The sequence below is a fragment of the Gopherus flavomarginatus genome, chromosome 1 (assembly GCF_025201925.1).
Source record: "Gopherus flavomarginatus isolate rGopFla2 chromosome 1, rGopFla2.mat.asm, whole genome shotgun sequence".
In the NCBI taxonomy this organism is placed as follows: domain Eukaryota; kingdom Metazoa; phylum Chordata; order Testudines; family Testudinidae; genus Gopherus; species Gopherus flavomarginatus.
In genome coordinates this window covers 344,902,904-344,926,194 of record NC_066617.1, presented here as the reverse complement: position 1 = coordinate 344,926,194, position 23,291 = coordinate 344,902,904, and the positions used below count along the sequence as shown (strand labels likewise).

At 43.2% G+C, this 23,291-nt stretch overlaps 1 protein-coding gene across 3 annotated transcripts in view; it reads right to left on the bottom strand.

Annotated features, from left to right (window-relative positions):
• The window catches only part of CWC15 (CWC15 spliceosome associated protein homolog), a 62,667-nt gene that overhangs the window by 33,792 nt on the left and 5,584 nt on the right, over positions 1-23,291 (bottom strand). For 2 of the 3 annotated variants that reach the window (XM_050942567.1, XM_050942546.1), the window contains exons 2-5: positions 6,248-6,386; positions 4,205-4,317; positions 3,263-3,351; positions 2,162-2,272 (exon numbers count right to left, since the gene is read on the bottom strand). In XM_050942567.1, coding sequence (XP_050798524.1) covers positions 2,162-2,272; positions 3,263-3,351; positions 4,205-4,317; positions 6,248-6,386 — 452 coding nt within the window. Of the gene's footprint in view, positions 1-2,161; positions 2,273-3,262; positions 3,352-4,204; positions 4,318-6,247; positions 6,387-7,747; positions 7,879-23,291 lie in introns of those variants that run through there. The other variant, XM_050942557.1, reaches the window with a different exon arrangement.

Below are 23,291 nucleotides of genomic sequence, written 5' to 3'. Positions count from 1 at the left end.
CATGCAAAGCTAGTTGAGCTAAAGCTTGGGGGACAGCCTAGGCTTTAGCATGTGCAAAACTGGTCAAACTGAAGTTGACAATGCCTTGTTTATACCAGACCTTCAAAACGGAGAACATTTTAACACCACATCTTAAAATTCTGTTAAGTAGAGGATTTGGGACATCATTCCAAACTTCTGGACAACCGTGACCAATGGTACACAACTGAAAGGTGGCATTGCAAGAGCACAGATAATGTATTTGGGTTTTCTTGGGATGAGAGGCACCATAAACTAACAGATTTGCATTTCTTATTTCCCTGTTTATAATACCCTACATAAGCTTGAAAATAGTTTCCTGTGCTATCAACAATAGAGGCTAGATTCTCAGCTGTATCCAGTGAGAAGAAAGGCCACAAAAGACTGTGGCAGGTCCCCAATTCTGTCTGATTCTAAATTGGCCGTGGCATAATAGGCTGTTCTAGAGTACCTCAGTGGACAAATGACTCCCCAGAGAGATGTTTGGCAGCCAGAGATTACTAGAACACATTGCATTCCAGTCAGACCTTTTCCCCATCCCTTATACCAGGGGCTGCTGATGAGGGTGGCATAAAAGCCAGCTGTGCAAACTCTAAGTTCAAATGAAACTGCATTGAGTGGCCTTATAGAGTTGTATTGCAACTGTGTTGGTCCCAGAGTATTAGAGAGAGAAGGTGGATGAGATAATATCTTTTATTGGACCAAGTTCTGTTACCTGAAATCTGTGATTTACAGCCAGGCACTCAGATACCATAGAATATGCTCTAGACCTTCATACACTCAAAACTGCCTTCACTAAACAAAGACACTCCACCAGAGAAGTAGATCACATAATGGAATAGGCCACCCAAACATGCTGAGAGAACCTGGTTCAATACAGAAACACCCCCCTTGTCACCTACCACTCCACACTGGGGTATCATCAAACAACCACCTCCATACTTGAGGGGGACTCCCTCCTGAAATAAATCTTTCCTGAACTCCCTCTTTGGGCCTTCAGTTGACCAATCTCTCCAAGCTCCTCATCAGAAGCAACTCCCCACAGACCAGAATATACCAACCATGGGGTGGCCAACCTGCAGCTCCAACTTTCCAAAGTGCTGGGAGGTGCTCACTGCTCAACCCCTGGCTCTGCCACAGGCCCTGCACTCCGCTCCTTCCCGTCCTCTCCCCTGAGCCTGCCATGCCCTCGCTCCTCCCCCTTTGCCCCCAGAGCCTCCTGCACGCCACGGAACAGCTGATCGGGAGGTGCAGGGAGGGAGGGGGAGGCGCTGATCAGAAAGGCTGCCGGTGGGTGGGAGGTGCTGGGAGCAGAGGTAATGGGGCGCTGCTGACATATTACTGTGGCTCTTTGGCAATGTACATTGGTAAATTCTGGCTCCTTCTCAGGCTCAGGTTGGCCGCCTCTGCACCAACTCAAAGTGGCACCAGATCCTGCCAGAACAGATACAAAACCTGCTACAATGATCAACATCCCCAACAGCACACCTTTCAAGATCCATGGGTCCTACACATGCTTATCACAACATGTGATATACCTCATCCAGTGCACTAAATGCTCCAACAGCAACTATGTGGGTGAAACCAGACAATCACTATGCTATCAAATGAACTCACTCAGGAAAATGGTAAGACAAAACCACCACATTGCCTGTGGGTGAACACTTTTCACAAAGCGATCACTCTATATCTGACCTATTTATTGGTCCAATAAAAGATATAACCTCACCCACCTTGAGTGGCCTTAGTCAAATCTCCAGAAGTACTTAACAAAACCATAACATAGTTTGGCAAACTGGCAGCCTTTAGTTAAGAACCACTTGGCATAGGAACTGAAAGCTTGTTAAGGGATTAAGTGCATTGGTTTGCACAGTACCCCAGCCGATGCCTGGCTCTAACTGCTGCCATTGGCACTTCCCTTTAATGGAGTACTAAATTCACCCCGTAAAAAGAATTTAATAAGAAATTTATTCCCGGTAAATGTCCTTTTAAAGGGCTACTGCACTATTAAAATGTACTTCTTACTTGTTTTTAAAAGTTCTACACTCTATCACTTTCAGTGAGGTTTCTAGTATATTGTGAAACTGCATTTTAAAAAAAATAATTTTCAAGCAAAGAGTCTATTTAACTAGTGAGATTTTACCTTTCGGGCCTGCTCCTCAGCTCTCTCTTTTTTTATTTTTTCTAGTTCAGCCAGAAGAGCTGCAGTATCATCATCACTCTCTTCATCAAAATCCTCATCTTCATCATCTTCCTAACAGGAGGAAAAGGTGGGTTGGTTACTTAATTCCATTTCATAAAACCAGCTGTCTATTATGAAAAGTACACATTTATTCTAGAAAAAGAAATTACACAGAACCAAATATTTTGCCCAAACATTGTAAAACCAGGACTGTCTAAGACAGGCTAGAATTTGCCAGAAGTGGATTTCTGAAGTATTTTGGAGGTTGCAATGACAGCAAGTGTAATACAAATTATTCTTTTGTTCTTGAACATTAAAAGCAAGGCACAAATGGATGCATTTGTTCTTATCCTGACTATGTAATTCATTACTTGCATCCACCAGCTAGGCAGTTGGCATTCTGATACAATTAATGACTGCAAACAATCATTTCACGTGTACCTCAACCTCCCTCATTCTTTGATTGATTTTAATTCATCAGTTGTCTCTAGCTGTATGCTAAAACTATAAACTGTTTGGAGCAGGAACTGTCTTTTTGCTAAAAGAGTGTATAGTGATTAGCACAAGGTGGCCTTGAATGGAACTTCCAAGTACTACTTAGAAGCAAAATTAATATTGTGCTATCGAATATGCCACATGCATCTAGAGCAGCACAAAATTTTAATAACGTTACAAAATAATGAGAGTAAGAGTGTGGTACATCAGCATCAGAAACTCTAGCTATCTAGGTTTTGATTAAATTTAAAGACACTTCTTTCCTCAATAACTTTTGGAAGGAAGAGCCTCATTATCTACCACCCAGAGCCTTCTATTCTACTACCCCTCCCTTAGCTTCCTAGCTACTGCCGGGGTGTGTGAAAAGTGATTTCTTCAAACTGCTGTTAGAGTGTGAAAGTAGGGTCCTTTGAACAATTCTAAATTCCATCAAACTTCAGTTACAGTAACTTGTTAAAGAAAGAGACCAGATGTGCTGGAACCATTATCTGTCGGTCTGGTCCTTAACAGATCTTTGAATGCAATATGTACCACTACTGAGTACCCTAAGGAACTGAAAATACATACATCTGTGAGTGGATCATCTGCATCAAGGTTTGCTGCAGGAATCTGATCTAATCGAGGTTTCTTAGACACTGAAGAGGATGTGGTGTGCTCTGAGAAGTTAAAAAAGGAAAATTTATGAACATTTGTACAGGTTAATAAGATCGACAGTAAAGCAGAATCACCGAACTTCACATTGCAACATCTAACTCCTGGAATCAAATGACTTGATGTCTGAACTGCCCTCCCCTGCAGAGACATCCCATGGCAGTGGAACTGGCACCTCAAAAACTCAAGAGGTTCATTTTGTAGAGTTTCTTCATGTCATTACTTGAAGAGGAAAGGGGGCCACTAGAGGTGGCTGTACTGTACGCTCACAACTCCACAGATCCTAAGGAGACAAGAACCTTCAGTCTTGCATATGGGCTGCTTCTAAACACTGGCAGTCTGGACCTTATCAGCACGGCTTCTATAATCCATAGAGTTTGAATGTCCCCATTTTCTTATCACAAGTGCTGTTTAACTATCTAGATACATTTTAGATGATCCACACAATCAGTAGTGCCTACATTTTCACAAACATCAGCACTACTGAACACAAAGAGTTATCTGAAATATTAATTTCAGAGAAAATCTGCATTATCCACTAACAATCTCACATATTTTGTAACGCATTATTTGTCTTGCCAAGGCTTTAAAAAAAAATTTTTTTTTAAAATCAACAAAATGTGTTTCCCCCAGCAGTTCAAGAATAAAAGCTCCTTTAATACTGTCATGAACTGGTAACATATATGTAACAGTCATGCTTTAGTGGCTGGCCCATAGATGGAACATGTTTTACTATTAGTGACGAAGGTTCTCCTTTAGCTCAAGCAGGTCGTGGATTCTATTCCCATGATATCCTGACAGAAGTGCATGGATTCATTACAGGATGTAATTTTCTGTTTAATAGAAGTTTCGTTTCACCTCTTGCTGGTCTGTCTCTGTTCTTTTCTCTTACAGCAACTCGTTCTCTCTCCTCCAGTTCTCTTCTGAAGTCGCGATTACGCACCTCCTCAGGGGCATCCTGGGTGGTCTGTCTAGAACAGGCAATCAGAAAAAAAAGTAAGAAAGGGAAGGTGAAGTAGACAGTTCCCCATTTGTAGCATTTGCCCGGGGGCCTGAAAGTTCTAGAATGACGAGCTTGTTACCAGAACTCAGAATGATTCTGCAGAGCTATACAAGGAGGATAAAACACCACTTCAGGTGCATTCCCCCCCATCGTTCAATACCATTAAAACTTCATCCAGTTTCCAGTGGCTTCCAAATGGATTTTAAAGATATCACAGAATTTCTGTAAAAATAGGGAATGACCCTATCCATTTCTCTTAGGTACTTCTAAGACACCTAGTACTGTATTATACAAGCATCATGTCCCAGCCAACATTCCGCAGGACCTGACATTCTGGCCGACATTCTCTCCCTGACAGTTATAACATCCCAAGATCAAGACTAAAATGTGTTTTCAGTTAATCCCAGATAGATGTATCAGATGACTATAGTTTATCCTTGCAGAGAGATGGTTCATCCACCTGCAAATTAGATGATTCACTAACTTGTATTCTAGAAGAACAAGCAAGTGGGAAGAGGGAGCAAATGGAAATAATAGCTTCAATAAAATATTACAGACACACCATGTATATTTAAAGAGGTCTCAGCCAAGAGCAACAACTCATTCATATTTGACACACATTAATGCAAGCCTTTTCCAGGCAATGTTGAATTTGCTGTGGAAAACTTAAAAAGAATTAAAATGAGTGTAGTGAGCAATAATTCTTTTCACTCCTCTGTTCTGGAAATAAGTGTACACAGTGCCTGGATGAAATCCAGATTCAAGTAGCTATTAATATACTGTGTGCACAAGTCTGTTTTTATGGTGAAGTAATTTGCTCATTTTCTTACTGTATAAACAACAATCGGGAATTACAGATCCCATAACTGAGTGGCTTGTGGCTGATACAGCCACAAGAACCCCAAATACAACATGTAATTCAAAACAGAACAAGGGAGACTAAAACATTGCAACAAGGTTCAATGATGCAGTACTATTTAACAAAGCCATCCTTCAGATCAGCTGTAGAAGAATAAGGACAAAATGAAGACATTATTAAAAAGCATCCAGAAGATTTGTTAAAATATTCAGCGTATGTGCTTATGCATGTATTTTCCCCACTGCTACTTCTGAGAAAGTGGAAAACCAGTATGACACATCCTACTTGTCTTCCATTTCAAGGGACAATATTAACTTTAAAAAAACATATTTGTCTGAAAATGTCTTCCATAATATTCTTACAAACATCTAAAATTTTAACTAAAAAGTAGAGAAACACCTCCATTTTACATTGTGCCTTCGACAGCATTTTGTGTACAGTTTTGTTATATTTCCAGCATGGTTCATTTCTCACCTATATGAGTCTTCCACACAGCAAGAGAGATGGACAAAGCATTTCAAAATGTAATGAAGTGAGATTGTAAAATAACAAAAAATTGCAGTCAGGGGAACTTAGACAAGTGTAATATCAGCTTTGGTGATGATTATGATAATGATGAATGAGACATCTCCTCCTCCTCTTCTTCCGCCCTCCTTCACATCACCATGTATCTTTTCCCTTATGCACAGAATGCTCTGGTCAATACAGTTCACCCTTTTCTTATTCAGGCCCCTTCTAAGGAAGAATTTATGTTGTGGTGCCCACAAGAAACAAGCAAATACAATAAATACTATAATTACTTCCAATACATCCTATTTTCAGTGTCTGCTCTTCAGACTGGAAACTCTTCTATCCTTCCATCACTGCACCCTCACTGTGGCAGGGGCAATGCCCTTATTTTGGGCCTGTATGATGCTAAATACATTATCAGTGTTTAACATGTAAATATTATCTATGATATTTCTCTTTCAGCAGCAGTGCAAGTCTGAGAATAATTCACTGTACACCATGTTGTGCAAGAAAAGAAACTGGCCTTTACCTGTATTTAATTTTAGTATGAGAAGGAAGATCTCTGCTGGAATATTGTTTGGAGAGCTGACTTAAATCTCCTTCTCCTTTTCCTCTTCCTCCTCTTGCAGGTTCAAATGTTGGCCTAGCTGCTGTTGTCATCTTAATCACTTCACGATCAAATGCAAAATATGGTAATTACCACTAGTCATAGTGAAAGACATTAACTGAAGTAGTACATTACTCATGGAATTATAGCAGCAACCACAGCTCTTGCTACAGTTAAAGAGTGTAAACTACAACTTGGAAAAGAGTGCTGCATCCCAGAAGCATTTTATTTAACTGAATAACCTATTCAGATTTTCATTAATCTGTCAGGAAGGGAAGGGAGGAAAAGAAACACAGGACATGAGATTATTACATACATAGAAAGCTCCTTTCAAGAAGGACAGAGTATTATAAAAAGTCAATACATTTTCATTTTTTCCTTCTAAAAAATGAGTCAATATCACTCAAGTCAAATCACACAAGCAAATTAATCTATAACGTCTATAAATGAAATTAGTCAAGTTATTGTTTATCTCAAATGAGACACACTGATAACATATGAAAATCTTTGTTACTAGCTTTCTGTCATTTCCCTCAACACAACGCTATCATCAATGGCTCTCTAGTCTACATTTCCTATTTTGTAGATCTGCCTTTCTAGCCCTTCCCATCTCATTTCAACTCCTATTCAAACATTAAAAGAGAATTTATAATCTCTCTCTATACAGTTGTACAAGCAGGAGCATTAAGTTTAAGTGTTTTCATGAAGTGTCTAACACTTTTTATGCATCACAGACCTATCTTGATTTGTCCAACATGTCCTGGTGCATGTAAATATTAATTTTTAAGCACTGCATCTTCTTTCTCCCTGGAAGGCAATATAGCCCTGTGGCTAGAGCACTGGGAATAGGGAGGCCCAGCTGGTCTATTGAGTCACCTCAAGCAAGCCACTGCCTTTTTTCTGTGCCTCAACTTTCCAATCACTAATATGTGGATAATGATACTGACTGCCTTGGTAAAGGGCTTTGATAGAAAATGTTATAGCAGAGCTAGATACTAGCAGTAACCTCACACCCTTCGATTGCATTTTATTTTAACTGTGGAATGGTGTTTAACCTCCACTTATGACACAGTCCGCATGAAAATAACTGTGTGAAATGTCATCATTGAAGCGAAAGTCTCCACTAGCGGCATAACCCTTCCTTGCCCCTCCCCCGCTCCCCCAAATCAGCCCCCGCCGCTTCCTCTCGAGCACCCCTCCCCCTCTTCCGTTAATGACACCCCCCCACACAGCCGCCGTCAGCAGAGCCCCTACCCGGCTCCCCTACCTCAGAGCCCCCCCCACACACTCGGACCCCTCCTGCAAAGACCCCCTCCCCCTCCTCAGAGCCGCCCTCCACATGGCTCCCCCCATCCGTGACATGCCCTCTCTCCCAGCCCCCACCCCCTTTGCCCTCAGGAGCACCCAGACACCAGGACTTACCTCAGACACAGCGAGTCCCACCCCGCCACTGCCCCACTCCGATCCCGGGGCCGCTACGCGCGCGCGTCCAGCACCTCCGCCATAACTCCTCCGCCTTCCCACAGGCCACCGCGCGCAAACCATAGATACGCCGCAACGCACGGACCGGCCCGGGGAAGAACCATAGAGAGAGCAGAAGAGGCGGGGCTTACTTCGTCTCTGCAAGGGAGTCACATTACGTGTCTGCGCGAGCGCTGTTCCGCCATGATGGTTACCGAGGCGGAAGTTCCCTCGCTCCGAGCCGGGAGTGAGGGCTGTGGTTCCGTTGTCGCCCGCAGCCCTGTACCTGGCTAACTATGGCGGCGGCGGCTTCTGCCGCAGAGAGTCTGAGGCCCCAGCCCAAGAGGGGGCAGGGTCCGGAGCCTGTGAGGGGCTCCGAGTCCGTCACTGGGCACAGGGAGCCCGGCGCGGGTAAAATGTGTCCCCACCTCTGAAGAACCGCGAGATCGAGCCCCGTCTCTCCCCTGCGGCCAGTGCTTTTCACTTGGGGAGGCACCGTTCGCTGCATGCCCTGAGTCTTAGCGGTGCAGCGCTGCCCAGGCCACCCCAGCCTAATAGAAATAAAAACATGACACGTGAAAACAAAATAAGGCACCAAAAAAAGAGGGAGCCCTAATTTGAATATTTATTTAACAAATACTTTTCACACCTTGGGAGGAGGGGATAGCTCAGTGGTTTGAGCCTTGGCCTGCTAAACCCAGTATTGTGAGTTCAACCCTAGAGGGGGGCCACAGAGGGGTCTGGGGATTGGCCCTGCTTTGAGCAGGGGGTTGGACTAGATGACTTCCTGAGGTCCCTTCCAAACCTGATATTTATTCTATGATTCTTATTTGCAGCTCTCAGCCGAGAGTGGGTTATGTTTGGGTCCAGTAAGGAGGCACATACAAACAAGTTGCAAAACTTATCAAATGCCAAAAAATTGAGGCCCAGGCCCTCCTACCCCCCCGATTGGCCCTGCGATAGTTACTGCGGCAAAAATCATTCCCAAGGCCCCCCCTCCCAACAGCCTGCAGTTAATGGCATCATCCACCAGGAGGTCCCCAGAGCTAGTGTGCCAGACTGAGCCACAGTAACAGGATCATTGTGGCCAGGTAGCAACGTTTGTATGATCTAGGCCTAGGGCCCAATGATGGACGAGATTAGTGCCTCTGGCCGTGTCTGTCTGAAGTATTTCTGAGCATCCCACCCTGGTGCATAATGCCTGGGAGATTCTCATTGTCATCACTCAGGGCTGAACTGTTCAGGGGCAGTGGCAGGGCATTGTCACCCAAGCACCCTATCGGTGGAATTTGCTTCTTTTGATGCTCTTCCCACACCAAAGTCTAGTGATACTCAGGGTCTGGTGTAAGATACATTTACTTCATGTGAGTTGTAATGGCTTTATGTGTGTGTCTTTTAATTCCTGGGAAAATGACAGCCCACTTCCTGTCATTTGTGAAGACATCAGAAGAGGGTCTTTAATGCTCCCTAGTGGAAGCTTTCCAGAGTTTTACATAATATATTTTAAACAAATTGTTATAAATATCTAGTTGCTACAGGCATCCAGTAAATTAAATAACAATTATTAAGTACATTTCCAAGAGTTACACCTGTAAATAAATATTCATATTTTTGCAGTCAGCCCAATTCTACTCCCTGTGAAATCAATAAGGGTTTTGCCATTGATTTCAATATGAGCAGGATTATGCTGATAGATCAAAGTATTAGTGCATCCAGACATTAAGAGCTGGAGAAGCCATCACTTCCCTTTGTAGCTTGTTCTAGAGGTTGGAATTAAATACCATGCAGTCCGCTGTAAAGGGGTGACTGTTAGGTGAGATCTTAAAAATGGATGTTGCCCCAGCTCTGAATGGCAATTAAAGAGCTTAGTATAAAATAAGGGTTTACCTGATGTCTTTGGTCAAAATTATCCCTCACAACATGAGGATGCTTTGTGGTAGGTGACTGGTGTCCTTCACTCCAACTGTGTCTGCATTTCAGTAGTGGGGTGGGTGTGTGTGTAGCTGCTGAAATGTTTTGGGTTCAAAGTTACTAACCAATGTTCAGTGGGTTGCGGCTCAACCATTGTGTGGTTTGGAGACTGATTTTTGGGTTGGGGAGGTGAGACAAACGGGTTATTGAGTAAGAGGTTAGGTAATTGGCAGGCCTTAGTGGCACTTTCACAGCCTTCACTTAAGTGAGATCAGAATACATTCTCCATAGCAGATTAATGGACTTTCTACCTTACTGAATCTCACACCTGTATGGATCTGCCCTGGCACCTTGGGGAACCCTTAGGTTCAGTTCCCCCCATGGCTGGTAGGGAGAAGGGATTTAAACTTGGATCTCCCACATTGCAGGAAAGCACCCCTCGTCACCGAGACAGTCTCGTATGAGTTTCAGTCTCTGCTCTTGAAGTTGTTCCACTTTTTATAAATAAATTAAATAGTCATTGGAGCGGGGATTGCATTTGGGGGCTCCCACATCTCAGATGAGTGCCCTAATCCAGGGGTTCTCAGCCTTGCCAGACTTCTGCACCCCTTTCAGGAGGCTGATTTGTCTTGTGTACCCCCAGTTTCACCTCACTTAAAAATACTTGCTTACAAAGTCAGACATAAAAATACAAAATGCCACAGCACACTAGTACTGACAAATTGCTTCCTTTCTCATGTTTACTGTATAATTATAAAATAAATTGTGACACCCCCCCACAACACCCCCCCGGTTGAGAAACACTGATATAGCCTATAGAGCAGTATAAACAAGTCATTGTATGAAATTTTAGTTTGCATTGACTTCACTAGGGCTTTTCATGTTGTAAAACTAAGCAAATATCTAGATGGGTTGATGTACCCTCAGGAAGATCTATGTGTACCCCCAGGGGTACATGTACTGCTGGTTGAGAACCACTGCTCTAATACCCCTGGACTTCAGAGTCATTCTCACTCATTCCCTGTCCCAGTGACAATTCACAGTGGCAATTCATAGCCATTCATAATGATAATGTATAGTCTTTTTGTTATTATTAATTATTATTATTATTTTATTTATTATTTGGAATTGCCAGTGCACCGAAAAATCTATTATTTGCCCAGCTCTAGATTTTAGAGAATGGTGGCCTGGTGCACAGGTTCAGAAAGCTCAGAATCAAAAATGTAACTTTAGAAGAAGTTGGCGGAAAGTTACAGTTTCCTTGATTTAAAAAAAGAACGGATGACTAGTAAGGCACTGACTCAGCTTTATACTGTTTGTCTGTATTAAGTACTCTGACATCTTTCATTGCTGGTTCTCAGCCACACCCACTGTGTCTCCATTGTGCAGTTAGCCTTTTGGTGCTGCACAAGACTGACACTGTCTATTAACCTTTTCATTGCTGGGGTCCACTGCGCTGCCGCTGTCCATTAATCCTTTCACTCTTGCAAATGCCAAGAGTGTTACTCAGCACTCTAGTAATTAATGATCCATGGAAACCAAAACAAAGATTCAGTTATTCCAGAGTGCTGGGATGGGGGACTGGAAATTGACTGGAAAACTCTCCCAAAAAAAGCACATAGGAGAAATCTTGTGCTCTATCTCTGAAGCATGAGATAAAGACAGCAAACCTTTTAGTACTTGACTGCTGGAGCATTGGGTACTGAAGTGGGAAAGATTAAAACAGCTGTCAATTTGCCAATCCAAACATTGTTTGAAGTGTTATTGTAGCTGTGTGAGTCCCAGGATATGAGCGAAACAACAGAAATTGGTCCAATAAAATATATCACCTCACCAACCTTGTCGCCCCCAACAGAAACATTTCTAATTAAACATTCTTATACATCAGCATGTAAACTGCAGGGTCAGGAAGGATTTCTCTTCTGCATCACAATTAGGGCCTAATCCTATAATTCACCTGCACATAAATCCCATCGCAAGGTTTGAAAACAATACAGGCAAATCATTTAACTCAATAGGAGTCCTCTGCAAGGAGGATTTACATGATCTGGCCCCCTTGCCTGGGTGCATGGTTACCTTTCTGTATTGGCCGCTTGCTAAATGTGCTGGAGCAATGTTCTAATTTGGCACAATAGCACATGGTATCCCATGTCATATTGGCATTTCCAGGTAGACACAGGATTTGAACTTGCATTTTGTTTATTTCCCGATTTTCCTCAGGCTGCTTAATTCAACTACACATGCAGCTTGCTGTCAAGAGCTCAGTGGAGCTCACATACAAGACACAATGTCACCCAAAAGGAATGTAGCTGTGCAGGCTGGGAGGATTCCGGAAAAGCAAGCTGACATTTTGAAACACAGTGGGCTCACTTCCTTGCTTGATCATTTAGGAGACAATCTGATCCCAATACAGGTTCTCTTGTTTGTACAGGATCAAATGTTTTTCTGTGCTTAGACCAAAGCAGGTAATTGCAGTTACACATTTACACACAGTCTAGTGATTGTACCTGAGCTGTGTCTACACTTGCATCCAGCTTTAGGGAAACTATTCCACTGTCCAGCCAAATGTTTCTACTAAGAGCTAAGCTAAATTTATCCTTTTGTAAATGTTAGCCAGAAATGACTCATCCGTGGCTCCCCATCTGACATAGAGAAGTTCAAGTAGCACAGTGCCCCCAGTACCACACTGGGGAACTGGCTTTATATTGCCTGATCAGAAAGAAAAGCAAATCACCAACACACCACTTCCTACTTTGTCTTTCTAGCTTTTCTGTATATATTTGAAGCAAAGGAGACCAGCACAGCATTTCACTGATGGTCCTACCAAAGCAATGTGAAGGTGCAATGGATGGTCTTTCTTTCTGAAAAGGATTCCCATGTATCAGAATGGAATTATCCATTTTAGCAAGCAATGGTATTGCACTGGAAACTCATATCCATGTTGTTCCTAATAATTACACACATTTCTTTTTTTAATCGCTGCTTTCTAGTTATCTTACTTTAATCTCTGAGCTACATGCGGTTCTTTCCTAAGTGTATTATAGTACAAACCTCTTTACCTGTCCATGAGTAAATTCTCTATCACTTGGAGAGTTTAAATCTAGATTTGATGGCTTTCTAAGAGCAATTCTGTAGCTCAGACAGAAGTAATGGGCTTCCTGCAGCAATTACTGAGCACAATTCTATGCCCTGTATTATGCAGGAACTCAGACAATGATTATAATGTTCCTTTCTGGCCTTAAAATCGATGAACTCCAGAGATCTAAGTGACATTCAAATCCTCCAGATAAATGGGCTTTTGGCTATTAGGGTAATTACTGAGAAAACATTTCTCCTGGGTCCCTACTCTGTAGCACATAGAAGGGTTTCCAAGGAGGGAAAGAGATTTAAATACCAATCTAATCAGCAATGAAGCCTGTGCCCTTCCCTTTTTAGCAGTATCTGGGTGCAGCCGTCTCTGAACTCATTAAAAACAAGTTAAGCTACAGGTTCAGTCCTGCTTCTACTGAAGTTATTCAGAGATTTGCCACCAACTCCCATGGGAATAGGATCAGCCTTAGAATGTATCACAGTTTGCGTATTCCAGGGTTTCTAACCAATAGGACTAAACCATGTGTTCCCTCTTGGTTTGAGAATAATTAACTCTTTAGTTACTGAATTAACACACAGTCCAAAGCATTTATCTAAAAGTGGGTGCAATTACATATTTGTAATAGTCTTAAACACCAGGCACTATCTGCACACAGACAAATGGGAAGTATCCAGTTTACTACAATTCAAATTTAAAAAATGGACTGTTACTTGGAAAACAATGGTATCTTGGCACGTAACTGGGATGAGATACTTAATTGGGTTGATTTTTGATTGATTGATTCTTGATTATCACTTTTCAGGTTGAGAAGAAATTGTCCCTCACAGCACACTGGGGTGTGTATGTGATGTTTCCCAGGGGGGGCCCAGGGTGTGGGGCACCTTGCTACCACCCGCCCTTAGCGTGTGGAAGCCTTGTCTGTGCCTTCAGTGGATTAACTCCCCAACTCCACTTCTCATGGGCAACACAAGCACCCCTACACAGGCCCTGCTTTGTCTTGTCAGGGATTGGCATGCTCCAAATCCTCTAAGCATCTCTGTGGAATTTCTAGCCCCTGGTCCACTGGACACTCACAGTATTCACAGATGGACTATTTCAAAAGAATCAGTGCACGCCAGCTTAGCCAGTCCACCTCACATCACCACTCTGCTTAATGCACAGCACTTAGATATGTTTATAGTGAAAACAAGTATCCGTATGGCGATTCAAGTAATAGCAAGTGACAGTATCAGAACAAATGGTTACATATTAAATAAAATCATAAACACACATTCCAGAACCTAGACTTAAGTAAATATTGTCATGTCCTATAGAGCAATGCTCATCCAAAGTCCTTCCAGCATTGTATAGCTAGGCTTGGCCGTGGGCCTCCGTTCATAAGATAAATACATGGCTAGCTTGCCTCCTCAGTGAAGGATCCAGGGGGTGCCTCTCCAGCCCGAGCTATACCCCTATGATCCACTAACTTTAGTCCTACCAGGATCCCATCCTGCTGTTTATTTCTTCCTGTAAATTTCTTCTCTTGGCGATTTTACAATCTCTTGTTTAGCTTTTGGCTCAGTATGCCCACAACCATCCATAATGGGACAGTCAATGCCCAGTGCACACAAGATCAGACAGAGGGATAAGTGTCTGTTACTTCCTGCTTGAAAGGAACCTTTCTGAGACATGTTGCCCTGTGGTTACCTGCCTTTAAGAACATAATTTTTGGTAAAAACAAATATCATCCAGACATACATTTCACAGTGATTATGATGATCAGTGGGCTACTGTAGTGACCTCACATGCCACCCTTTAGTGAATTATTCATATATCTGATCCAGGGGATCCCTGTAAAACTCGAAGCATCTCCTGTGCCCTCTGCCAGTTGACACCAAGAGGTTCCTGGGTCACAGTGGAGCATCATCTTTCTCCGGAGCACTGAGTAGGGGTCAAGAAAGATTTGGATGTGCCTCCATGGGCGAACCAAGATTTGCAAAGGTCATTTCCTTCCATCTTCCCCTCATTTCTTCAGTTGAGGTGCAAGCAGTTTTTGCAGGGCTAGAAGTTGAGACATATAATTGTTTTACCTGGTTATGCCTTCATTTAGTTAGGGATTTAGGCTTTGCCATGCGGCTCACTTCTCTTTTAGATGCATGCCTAATGTCAGAGCTCAGTCATATGCACAGAGCTTATTTGTGCAAGCTGCAGGTTTTTGGGTGTCTCAATAAATTGGCTCACTGCTGTAAATGCAAAAGGTGTGTCATACAAAGGCTTCTGCAAACTTTACTTGCCTTGGCAAGCCTCTGCATGTCCCTCTACTGGTGTTACTCCACATTAGTAATTGCAAATTAATTTTGTGCTCTACCCCCCTCCACCCCTTTCTTGTTCTCTCTGGCCTGTAATTTGTGATGATCACAACACAATCAGCTTGATTTCACTTTCTTCCCCCTAATATGAACTGCTCACATGCAAAAGCACAAAGGAGAAAGCCTGACTTTGTCTCTCCTGCCAGCCACTGTGTTGTGATCAATTTTACTTCCCCAGCTCCCCATACAGATCTTTGGGTAAGAATAAGTCTCTAGCCCCTGACCTACTGCTGCATGCCAGCGCCAGAGAAGAACAATACACAACTGTGTTAGCAGCGCATCTTACACAATGCAGAGACAAGACCAGAGGATGGAAGCATCACTATCTGAGCTTGTACTGGGAATTCTGGGAAATAGTTGGGGGTGGGGTTGTTGTAGGAATTTTTTGAATGCCTTGAATGCACATTCTTCTTTAATTATTCACACTCCCTCCTTCTCCCTGTCTTCACTGTGATTCATTGTCCTGCATGATCCTGCCTGCTCTGTGCAAAACATGCTGCTCTAGTCTTTACAGCAATAGTATTCAACAATGACGTACAAGCAGCAAAGCACAAAGCTCTTCCCAGAAGGTATAGATGTACTGCAGCAGCAAAATGCACTTAGCGCTGAGGCAGGCAACCAGAGAACGCACAGTGCACTATACCACTCTTACAGGTGAGGGGGCAGGTTCTGATTACGGACCCTAGTGCAATCCTTTGCTGGGTGTGCTATGTTCCCATGTAGCAGAATTCAGGTCTCTTCAAATGACTTCTATACAGTAAATTTGCAAGATACTTGCTGTTTCTACTGTAACAGAGATGAGGTAAACTAGAATGGTGAGGATTTGAACCTGTGATGCTAGGGTATTTAGTTATGCATACAGGAGGTTTAGAGCACTAAGCCATTGCCTCATGCTGACACAGTGTCACTCAAAATATCAAAAGTGTCTCTTGCACCTTACGCACCTTTGTAAAGCAAAAGCCCATTTTGAAGGAAAAAAAGGCAGAGAACATACTCCCAGAGTGCCAATCTCTTCTTTGAAAGGAACTGTGGGAAAGATGACATGATCTGGCTTAGGGTCTTTCAGGGGAGCCCCCTCAACCCCAACTTACACCACCTGTTGCAGAGCAGTACCTTGGTTGCTGTCACTTCACAAGGCTAGCGAACCAGGTCACTCAAATAATACAGGACAGTAACACAATGGTTCTAAAGTGGGATGCTTTTGCATACAGGGTTTGAGATCATGCCCGTTCCTCCTTCAGATCTTTTACATCATTTTCTAAATCAGAGGACCCTTCCCCAAGTCCACTTTACTGAGCCCTAAATTTTGTGAATTAACCTATAAAAACCATGTGCCCACCATATTTTAACACCGTATTTTCAGTCAATATTATTTCCCACCTTCCTCTCAGCTACTGATGTTAAAGTCACTTATTTGTTTGTAAGAAGCAATGTTTTTCATAATGTGAGACAGCTTAATATGTAAGTGATGGGGATCGGGGACTTGGTAGAGGGCTACTAGAACCTTCACCTCTACTGTAGATTATACATTTAAATCTAGCCCAGGTCACTAGTGGCCAATCAATATCAGTTTGGTAGCCTATTTGAAAAGCACTGCACTATACACACCTGCACCAGCATCCTCCTTGTCTGTCTCAGCAACAAGGCCAAGGACTGACTGGACTGTGGCTACTGACCCATCCTCTCATCCATAGCACGCTTGTTCCAGTACTAAATTCACAGGTTTAAAAGAATGCTCTAATAAAGCAGTGCTCACACTGTTGTACCATCACTACTAGTGGCCTGCAGCTTCTTTCTTGCTAGGCCATGACATGAACTGTTGTGAGAAGCATACATCAGGGGAGCGGGAGAGGAAGGGGTCCTTGGTGAGAATTTTGCCCTTACAAAATGGGCTGTACTGTGAAAGAGTTGGAGAACTGTTGAAGTCTTTTGAAAGTCACTAAATCCATCTAGCAATGCTCCTCAACATGCTGACCCACAAGCCTCATCTTCTGGTACAAAATACTTGACAGACTCTTTGCCCCTCCCCCCACTCCTTACCCCAAAATATAGGTACATTACCAAATAGACCTGCAGTCCCAGGGTGTGGTTAATGTTATGCCTGCTGATTAAAGCATCTGCAGAGTGCCAGACTGGTTTGTTTTCTCAGGTTTTACTAATCTTATACCTTCTCTTCTGAGATGAGATAATCATACCACGTCTGTGCTTCTGTTTCCCCTCCTACCATTTCTCACTTGTCTATTTACATTGTAAAGGACTAGCTCTTCCTATGTGTTTATGTGGGGCCTTAGTCTTGGTTGGCACTAATAAAATAAAACCACAAACAAATAATACATAATAGCAACATAGTGAAGTAGAGTATCTGGAGGGATAGCTCAGTGGTTTGAGTATTGGCCTGCAAAACCTAAGGATGTGAGCTCAGTCTTTGAGGGGCCATTTAGGGATCTGGGGCAAAAATCTATCTGGGGATTGGTCCTGCTTTGAGCCAAGGATTGGACTAGATGATCTCCTGAGGTCCCTTCCAACTCTGACATTCTATGAGTCTAAATCTCCTAAATAGATTTTAAAGTCAATATGGACCATCACATCATCTAGTCTTGTCTCTCAGGTAATATAAGCCCCAGAATTTCAGCTAGTGATTCCTATGGTAAGCCTATAACTTCTAGTTGAGCTACAGCCAATTTTTTTAGAAAGTTACTTAGCCCTAAGTGATGGGGAATCCACTACGTCTCTAGCTCAATTGTTCCAATGGCTAATTGCCCTCCGTCATGGTATAATTCCCCACTCTGAACCTTAGCGTCCAAAAGATGGGGTACTAGCATGAATTCCTCTAAGCTCAATTACCAGCTTAGTACTTGTTGCGCTGCCACCAACCAGGAATTCCAGTGCCTGGTACACTCTGGTCCCCCCAAACCTTGCCCAGGGACCCCCAAGACCCAGTCCCTCTGGATCTTAACACAAGGAAAGTAAACCCTTTCCCTCACCGTTGCCTCTCCCAGGCTTCCCCTCCCTGGGTTACCCTGGAAGATTACTGCAAAGAATCCTGTGGCACCTTATAGACTAACAGACGTTTTGGAGCATGAGCTTTCGTGGGTGAATACCCACTTCCTCAGATGGATGTAGTGGAAATTTCCAGGGGCAGGTATATATATGCTAGCAAGCAAGCTAGAGATAACGAGGTCATGAGATAATGACGCCTCATCCTCCCTGATTGAACTGACCTCGTTATCTCTAGCTTGCTTGCTAGCATATATATACCTGCCCCTGGAAATTTCCACTACATGCATCTGAGGAAGTGGGTATTCACTCACGAAAGCTCATGCTCCAAAACATCTGTTAGTCTATAAGGTGCCACAGGATTCTTTGCTGCTTTTACAGATCCAGACTAACACGGCTACCCCTCTGATACTTGGAAGATTACTGTGATTCAAACTCCTTGAATCTTAAAACAGAGAGGAAAATTCACCTTCCCCCCTCCTTCTCTCTCCCCCTCCCAGACTCTCCCTGAAAGAGAAAATAATCCTTACACAGAGAGAAATTAACCTCTCTCTCCCCCTTCCCTCCTTTCTCCCCACCAATTCCCTGGTGAATCCAGACCCAGTTCCCTGGGGTCTCACACCAGAATAAAAAAACAATCAGGTTCTTAAACAAGAAACTTTTTATTAAAGAGAGAAAAACAGTAGAAATTATCTTTGTAAATTTAAAATGGAATAGGTGCAGGGTCTTTCAGCTATAGACACTGGGAATACCCTCCCAGCCTAAGTATACAAGTACAAATTAAAATCCTTTCAGCCAAATACACATTTGAACTCCTCCCAGCCAAATACACATTTGCAAATAAAGAAAACAAACATAAGCCTAACTCGCCTTATCACCTAGTACTTACTATTTTGAATCTATAAGAACCTGTATCAGGGAGATTGGAGAGAAACCTGGTTGCACGTCTGGTCACTCTCAGAACCCAGAGAGAACAACAAACAAAAACTAACAGCACACACAAATACTTCCCTCCTTCAAGATCTGAAAGTATCCTGTCCCCTGATTGGTCCTCTGGTCAGGTGACAGTCAGGCTCACTGAACTTAACCCTTTACAGGCAAAAGAGACATGAAGTACTTCTGTTCTATTAACCCTTGACTATCTGTTTATGACACCCTCACTGTTACTGGCCTGCAGCTTACTTCCAGTCTGACTTTGTCTAGCTTCAACTCCCAGCTACTGGCTCTTGTAATGTCTATGTCTGCTAGACTGGAGATTTTTCTTCTACCTGAAATCTACATAGCCAGGTAGGCACTTACAGACTGTGATCAAGTCATGAATAATGCTAGCCTGCAGTTTTATTAATTAGTCAAGATTTATGTTACATATTTAGATTGTGATAGTGAGCAAAGGTCCAAACAAAATCAGGCCCAATTGTGCTAGTCATTGTACAAACACATAAGAAAACGCTGTCTCTGCCCCAAAAGGCTAATTAGTATCTAACCAGAGAAGAAAACAGACCTACAATAGGAGATAGACAACATACAAGCAAAATGCCCCAGGATACATACATATGAATTCCACTTAAAAATAAAAGATGTTTATATCCCCAAGTCACATCCTAGCCCAGCTCTACCCCTCTGCTCAGGTGCCTCAGCCAACATGCCCCACTACTTCTAAGGACATGTCTACACTACCGGCTGGATCGACGGGCAGCAATCGATCCAGCAGGGGTCGATTTATCGTGTCTAGTATCATGACTGCCGATCGCTCTAGTGTCGACTCTGGTACTCCACCTCAATGAGAAGCACAAGGGGAATTGATGGGAGAGCGTCTCCGTCGACACACCACAGGGAAGACACCGCGGTAAATAGATCTAAGTACGTCAACTTTAGCTACGTTATTCACATAGCTGGAGTTGCATAACTTAGACTGATCTCCTCCCATAGTGTAGACCAGCTCAAAGCAGGGCCAGCGCTTCCATTTAGGCGACCTAAGCGGTCGCCTAGGGCACCAGGATTTGGGAGGGCGACAGACTGCTGTGGTGGACCTCCCACAGGTGTGCCTGCAGACGGTCCGCTGGTCCCGCGGCTCCGGTGGAGCATCCGCAGGCATGCCTGAGGCAGGTCCACTGGAGCCGCGGGACAAGCGGACCGTCCACAGGAACGCCTGCGGGAGGTCCACCAGAGCTGCGGGACAGGTGAGCCTAGGGCGCCAAAAACCCTGGCGCTGCTCCTGGCTCTAAGTGTGCTCTCTTCCCACCTGCAGAGAAATGCTTATTTCATTTCTACTCCTTCCCATTTTATTTTCATTATTATTTATATTGTGGCAATACCTAGAGGTCTCAACCAGTCAGGACCTCACTATGCTACAAATACAAAGTAAATAGCCTCTACCCCAGTGGGTTTAAAGCTTTTTAGGCTGCATACCCCTTTTGAAATATTGTAGTCTACCACGTTCCTCCATCTGAAATAGGATCATAATTTACCTATGATTAGATTGCCAAGTCTTACTGAATACAATTCATTGTCTCACATACCCCCTGACGACAACTTTTGTACTCCTAGAGATACGCGTACCTCAGTTTGAAAAACCACTGCTCTACCCCCAAAGAGTTTATAATCTCTGCTACTTCCACCTCCCAGTTCCCTTTAGTACTATCACCACCCAAAGTCCTTTTACTCTTTATGAGTGCTGGAAGCTAGCCAATAAACCAGAGCAATCAGATTAGCTAATTGCATCCCAATCCCCAATCAGGCTGAGGGGGTGGGTGCTAGAGGATTAATTAGCCCATAAATTGAGGATAGATTAAAAAGGTACAGGAAAGAAGTGCTGGGGCGGGCGCAAGCACGCGCGCGCACACTTAGCTGAATCCAGATTCATTTCAGTCAGGTCTCAAGGAAGGGCAGGCTGATGATACAACGACTGCAGTAAATAATACTTCCACCCAAAACTTTATAGGTGTTGGTGGAGGGAACATAAATAAATGGCACTTTCTAACCAGTGGAGTCTGAGCAGATTTCTGTGGTGCATGAAAGTGGGAGCAGAATGCACCCTGCTACATTCCTGCTTTGCTCACTGGCTCAGCAGGGGGGCTGATGTTATTTTACAAAAACAATTTTTCCCCAGTCTCTGTTACAAGCCTAATTTTTAAAAAAGGCTTCTTTCCCCCACACCAAGAGATAATGAACATGCAGTTACAGGTGCCCTCTGGCACCCTGGGGGCATGTGCATTGGGAGAGCCACAAGCAGGGCCAAATTTGCAGCTACTATATATCAAGTAAATGGAATGCACCAACTGGACATTTGGCCCTTGTTCTCTTCTCCTCCCCCAATTTTCCTCTGCTCAGTTAGAACAAAAAATATAAAGGGCTGGGCTCCATGTAGTAACAACAAGGGGAGAGGGCGTGGCAGTCTGAAAAGCAGTTGGTGTTGAGTGTGCTCCAGTAAACAGCTGGATTAGATGGGTTTAAAATCAGGTAATAAAAAATAAACTATCTGAGACAAATTCGTGACCAGTCTAGAGGGGGGGAGAGAGAGAGATGGATGAGAAGCTCATTTTGGGAATGAAGGAAAGCAAGCCAGGCAGCTTTACTGTTGCCAAGGGATTTGGATTTTTTAAACCCGTCCCTTTCATTTTGTACAAACTTTGAGAGATGTCCTTTTTCTTAGAAACATTAGTTTGGGTATAGTACTTTATTTTACAGGGGTTATTAATTTCATGGGGGGTGTATTTTTAAGCAATTTTTGAGTTTTATGTTAATATCACCAAATTGGAGGGCTTGGGGTTTTCTCGTATGTACTGCAATGAGTTGTAAGAGCCCTATGAGAACCTTTAATATGCAATAGCAGGGTCCACACAGACCAATTAATGCGCAGCATGTTTGTGCTGTTTAAAAATCACACCCCCATAGTATGAATTACTGGTCTTTGTAGACAAGCTCTTATTAGATACAAATAACCATGTCTCATGTTTTTCAAGTGTTTACTGGATAACCACCAATTTCATTTTTGGCTTGGGGGTGTGTTATCTGTGCTTATCAGTTAAAACTGAAAGCCTGAAGCCCTAATGAGGTATGTGTGGGGCCTGAGAATGCAGGATCTGGCTGGTACTATAGAGCCAATCAGATTCACTGTGAAAAGGAATATCCTCTTGCCTTGTGGGTTATTTAATTGAATTTATTTGTCTTACATGCAGGAAACAAACATATGGCTCCACAATCAGGGAACACAACAGATATCTTGGTACTGAAACAAATTGCACATCAGCATTCCCCAAACTTTAGAAAGCCGAGCCTCTCCTTTGGGATGATTTAGTTGGGGATTGGTCCTGCTTTGAGCAGGGGATTGGACTAGATGGCCTCCTGAGTTCTTTTCCAACCTAATATTCTATGATTCTAGGATAAGTAATCTGGTTATGTCCTTTCTGTGGGGCCTCCTCAAAATGAGCAGTTACTTAGGCCATGTCTATGCTACAAAGTTAAGTTGACCTAACTTATGTTGGCATACAGCTGCCACAATAATTACCTTGCTTGTGCATGTCTAAACTTTGCTCCTTGTGTCAGCAGTGTGCGTCCTCACCAGGAGTGCTTGTGTTGATTGTACTGCCAGTGTCGGGCACTGTGAGACGGCTCCTGAAAGCCAGTAACAGTTGAGGTAACCAATGCAGTGTTTACACTGACACTGCGTCAAGCTAACTACATCAACCTTGACTCTATACTGCTCGTGGAGTGGGGTTATTAAGCCAGCACAGAGGGGCTGTTTTGTCAGCTGGTGTGAAATATAAGTGCAGACACTTCTGTAGTTAGATTGACATAAGCTACCTTGTGTCAATCTAACTCTGTAGTGTAGACCAGACCTCAGAGTAGATTGTTTTGCTCTTCCTTGTATGATACTTCCTTGCCTTCCTTCCGTGCTTTGTGGAGTAGTGAATTACTTAACAACATTGACACCATCACTGGCATATAGTTAGCACCCAGTGAAATTAATGGGGCAGTTCACACTTTCTGCAAACTCATGCAGAAGTCGTCGCTGCGTCAGTTACACTCAGGTCACATGTTCACCGTTTTCTTCACAACCAGTTCGGCTAAAGACTTTTTAAATGAAAGCTGAGACTCTGGAGAACAACTGAGAGGCCTATCCATGTCATCTAGTCCTTTTTGTCATCCCATCCCATCA